Source organism: Silene latifolia, chromosome 3 (genome assembly GCF_048544455.1).
Source record: "Silene latifolia isolate original U9 population chromosome 3, ASM4854445v1, whole genome shotgun sequence".
Taxonomy (NCBI): domain Eukaryota; kingdom Viridiplantae; phylum Streptophyta; class Magnoliopsida; order Caryophyllales; family Caryophyllaceae; genus Silene; species Silene latifolia.
This window is the reverse complement of record NC_133528.1, coordinates 114,570,364-114,575,389: the sequence shown is the minus strand read 5'-3', so window position 1 is coordinate 114,575,389 and position 5,026 is coordinate 114,570,364. Positions and strand designations below refer to the sequence as shown.

Below are 5,026 nucleotides of genomic sequence, written 5' to 3'. Positions count from 1 at the left end.
TCACTTTTTAATATTTCTAATTTGATACCATGGGTATCAATCTCATACTCATCCCCTCCCTTGGTATGAGAAACTCATACCTTATGGGTTTGAGGTATATATATTAAACCTTCATTTTTACCAAACAAACACCTGGTATGCGTTTGGTTCATTCCAAACCCATACCTCAAACCTATATTAGGTGAACCAAACACCCCCTTATATTTTGGGTTGCCATACGGCGCAAATTTAAAACTCACATAGCCACACGTTAGACGGCCAACAATTGTGTTAATTTCTACTTATACTTTATTTTTCAGTTTTACAGTAAATTAGATTGTTGTTCTCGTCTACATTATTGAACATTGTTTTTTCCATTAAAGTAGTTTTCATCCAATTATCGTTTCTAACTCTTATATTTCAAATGATTTGCAATATTATAATAATGCCTATTTATCCATCAATTATAATTGTTCTTTTATAAGATTATTACTCGTATTTGATATCATTTCCCAGAAATCTCAAAATGTAACCATTATAACGATTTAATAATAAAATTGAACATAGTAAAAATAAGAAACAGGTTAAGCTATATCACATGTTTTTCACCTAGTTGCATACAAGTTTGAAATAGCAAGCTAGCTTATAAATGGAAAAGGTGACAAATGAATAGAAGAATGCCATTCCGAAAAATTCTTCTATCCTTCCAGGAAGACCTTACTCCTTAAACTTAAGCCATTATAAATTTATAATAATTCCATTTAATAGATTGCCTTTAGGGGTAAGGAGGACGGTCCTCCCGGAGGACACAAGAATTTTCTGTCATTCCACCATTAGCTTAGTAGATTCTATGAACTCAAAATTCACCCTTGAGTTGTTTGACACAATGCAAGCATAAAGTTTACCCCACCAACAAATCTTTTCTCCAATTTTAGTGGATTAACAAAAATTAGAAAATTATAAAGTCGTATGTACATGTACATAATATATATTCTGTGTCTACCAAATAAACCTTGTTATGTTCCTTTTTATGGTTTGAAAGTTTTTATCAAGTAATGTCTCAAGTGATCTTGAATTTCTCCTTCTTGTTTTCCCTACTTCAGTTAGTAGTTCTGCTAGCCTGCACTTCTCATCATTTGCTACTGGATCTGCTGTTCCGAGCTTCTCCTCTCGCATCAGAACAACATACTCCAACAGTTCAATTGCTTGGTCCCATCTGTTGTTACATATATTAATGAAATATCAAGTAAATATGAATAAATAATAATGTAAGGCGAGAGATTGGATGCAAACCTTCCAAGAGCATCACAAGCGGCTGCAAGATTACTGTAAACACCGAGAGTATCAGGGTGATGCAATCCATATTCTTTTTCCAAGATACCTCTAGCTTCTTCAAAGAGTTCCACAGCCTCACTAATTTCATTGAGTTGAACACAAGCCAAACCTACTTGGTTCAAAGTTATTGCATAAAGAGATGATCTTTTCTCCCCTGAAGCTTCAAATTTCGAAACAGAACTCTTTAGATAAGTGTAACATTCTGAATAATTTCCAAGCATATAATATATCACGCCTATTTGCGCTTCAACCCCAGCAATTACACTTTTATGGCCTGCCCGTTCACTATACAACTCTTGAGCCTTTTTCAGTAGTTTCAGAGCCTCGTCCATCTCGTTCATTGTCTCGTATATAGTAGCAAGCTCAATCAAGCCATTAGCAATGTCGTCCACATCCACACCAGGAGGAGGTGGCTTGTTATATATCTGAAGAGCTTTTTCGGAATAAGATTTAGACTCACTGAACTTCCCGACCTTGGTATAAAGCTCGGCCAAACGAACAAAAACTGAGGCTACAGCAGGATGGTTTTTTCCTTTGTTCGACCTGAAGGATGAAAGGGCCTTTTTGAATGAAAATACGGCATCATCATAGCGACCCAAGACTAAGTATGCATCCCCAATACTACATTCAAGAACTGCAACCTCTGAATCCATCCCAATACTACATAAAGCCTTGCTTGCTAACTTATAATGCTCAAGAGCCGCTTCATGGTTACCCTTTGAATCACATATAAGACCCATTAATCTTCTATCCGAAGCTTCTTCTATTGAGAATGGAGAGCCGTTATCTTTATGGATGTCTAGAGCCATTTCACAAAGCTTCTCTGCCTCATCAAATTCAAATGCTTGTACATAAGCCTCTGCCACATAGCGACATGTTCCACCGAGTCGTGAGTCTTGAGCTCCAAGAGCCCTTTTTTGAATTTCCAAACCTGTTTAACAAGAAAATAGTTTTCTTAATGATGGCCTAAAGGATACAAACTTTCTAGTATAACGATCTGCAAGAAAGAGAGAGCTAAAAACTATTTAGTAAATGAACATATAACTTTGTTAAAAGGACTCGTTAATTAGTCAAATGACGTCAGTAAAAATGAAATTGAGGGAGTAAAAGGCTAGAGTTTCAAAGTATGACGAACCAGTGGTATAATAGAGAATAGACTCCTCGACTTGGCCAAGCATAGCATAGATGTCACCCAACTTCATACAACCAACAAATTTAGCAAGACAATGATTTTGGCTAAGCTCTATGTTAGGGACTTCAATGGAACGTTCCAAGACAGGAATTGCTTCCTTGTATTGCCCTGCACTACAATACATTGAAGCCAAAATATGCAAGCACATGACATAATCTAAGTTTGGCTTGTCATAAACACAAGTCTCAAAACATTTTTTTGCTCTAAGAATGAGCTCAAGTGCCTTGTTCTCATTAAGTCCGGAAGAAAGTAGATCCTTTGCTTTCTTAAGCAAATAGGGTCCCAAGTCTGGATTATTGGTTCCTTTCTCAACAACACCTTCTCTACTATCAAACGAGATTGATCGCCTTTTAGCAGTTGTACTTTTAGATGTGTTGGTCTTACCAACAGGAGGCATATATCCCATACATGTGACATTGGAACTAATTCCCTTGACGATCTTTCCTATCTTGTTAGATTTTCGAACTTTATTTTTTTGTTCTACCACAACCACCTCCTTTATATCTTCCTTTGTTTCAACACTAGCTCCAACAAGGCAACGTAGCTCAGAATCAATTCTCGATTCATTACCATATGTTGTGAAGCTATGGATTGATGCAGAGCCATCGGAGCTTTCCATGTCACAAATATTTTGGCACAACTTGTCGATTGAGTCGTCAACACCATCAATCATGGCTAAGTCAAAAGAGCAACAACTTGAACTCTTAGGACTTAGAGGGCTTATTGGTGATGCATTTTGTTTGGGGTTTCTAATTTTGAATTGACTTGGACTAGAACTCGGGTGGATTATCACTCTATTTATTGCTTCTTCCGGCATGAGCATTTTTTCTTAGTTTGATACAATCTACAATTGAAAAAACATAATTTAGGTCAATGCCTAATAGCCATATGTAAGTAATCGCCTCATGGGCTGCCACAAATTGTCGGGTAATTAGAGGATCAAATGTACACTGTCCTACTCTTGTGGAGCAATGTATATAAATCTAACAATGAAGGAGATAGTGAAATGGCTAATCGTTACCACGAAATCATAGTTGGAAGCAAATTTCTCGTTCCAATAAACTTTAGAAAACATTTTCGGCAAGTTTTCAGCTATTGTGAGGTATTGTTGTCAATGTATATATAGCCTTATCACAATAAAAAAAATGGATTTTCTTTTTGAACAACCAAATCAAAATTATTGTATTAAGGATTACATCAACCAATTACTATTTTCCCGTTAAAAGTATTCAAATGGATCATTTCTGTACACAAATGTATTCCGGAAACTAAAGAATAATATATGAAAAAAAAAAAACAATTTTTGTTTTAAAAATTTGTCAAATTGTTAGAAATGTTTAAAAATTACTTTATATATCTTACCATTGTTTTCTTAGAGAGAATAGAAAATGGAAAAATGTCGAAATCGAAGTACTTCTTATTCCCTACGATTGTATACATTTTGTCAAAATATGCAAAGAAAATTTTGAAAAACGTATACAATCAAATGGAATAGATGAGATACCTCCGTAACAAATGCTTTCATGTACATCAAAGGAGAAACAAATAATCAAATAAAAACGTACAACAGTGCAACAATATGAAACCAAATTAGAAAAATGACAACATTAATTACACGAAACAAATGAAGTTACAACATAATAATAAATGAGCACTTAACCTCACGATAAATAATGGATGATTAATTCTGGGTTATAAACCCAGAAAATACCTGATGGATTAATTCTGGGTTATAACCCAGAAAATAATTGATGATTAATAATTGTCTTTTTGTTAGATGGGGATTTAAACAATGTAATGATTATTTCGTTAACAATAAAAAGAATATGTGAGGAAGGAGTGAAATGGCAAATTAAGTTGAAGAAAGAGATAAGAGAATTAAATTCAAAGAATAATGAAGGTGATCTTTCTCCAACTAATTGCCACCCCAACTTTTATTTTCCCCAAAGTTGAAGGAACAAATTGGTTGTAATTTTTATTGTTTTTCTAATTTTAATGATACACACAACTTGGCGGGTTTAACGGATTTTTAAGTATGCAGATGGATGGTGATGTGTTGGGTGGTGGTAGCATGGGGAAGGATTGCTTTTTTCTTATTTTTTGGACGTGTACCATTGTTAAATTTTGCGTCCAAATTTTGAAATAATGTAAAGTTAAACAGAGTTGTCTTGGATAAGACGATTTACAATGACATAGTTATAAAATGGATTCAAACATAACTCTATTAGTAAAGGTTGTTATTAAAAGATCCTACTTTATGATAAATTTGTTTAAAATCGTCTCAATTATTTGTTTACTTTAAAATATGTAAAGTTGGAAAGTGGGTCAATTGAAAGTTATCTTATCGAGAAAAAAATATGAAAATGATTGTCATTTATTATGTAAGGAATGATCTATCGTAGGATAAAGGTAATGGGACAGGAGATGAGGCACCAAAATGTAACAGATGATCGCAACTCAAAAAATATAGGATTTGTGAGCATATCACTATAACTAGTTCTTTCTTTAACATATGGAGGG

At 34.3% G+C, this 5,026-nt stretch overlaps 1 protein-coding gene across 2 annotated transcripts; it reads right to left on the bottom strand.

The window, feature by feature from the left end:
• Positions 1-898: 898 nt before the first annotated feature.
• LOC141647874 (protein KINESIN LIGHT CHAIN-RELATED 2-like) lies at positions 899-4,520 on the bottom strand. 2 transcript variants are annotated; one of them, XM_074456235.1, is made up of 4 exons: positions 4,167-4,520; positions 2,450-3,350; positions 1,273-2,245; positions 899-1,195 (listed from the first exon to the last, which is right to left on the bottom strand). In XM_074456235.1, exons 2-4 carry the CDS (start codon positions 3,327-3,329, stop codon positions 979-981), a joined length of 2,070 nt encoding a protein of 689 aa, XP_074312336.1. In that variant the 5' UTR covers positions 3,330-3,350; positions 4,167-4,520; the 3' UTR covers positions 899-978. The 2 variants fall into 2 exon arrangements, with proteins under 2 accessions (XP_074312336.1, XP_074312337.1); XM_074456236.1 differs by having other exon boundaries at positions 4,218-4,465.
• Between the last annotated feature and the right edge of the window lie 506 nt (positions 4,521-5,026).

Bases quoted from the DNA above. Each gene is read 5' to 3' on its own strand.
- LOC141647874 (XM_074456235.1), bottom strand. From the start codon at position 3,329: ATGCTCATGCCGGAAGAAGCAATAAATAGAGTGATAATCCACCCGAGT. The intron at 2,246-2,449 runs GTTCGTCATACT...CTTGTTAAACAG, and splicing joins TATTCTCTATTATACCACTG to GTTTGGAAATTCAAAAAAGG. The intron at 1,196-1,272 runs GTTTGCATCCAA...ATGTAACAACAG, and splicing joins GCTTGTGATGCTCTTGGAAG to ATGGGACCAAGCAATTGAAC.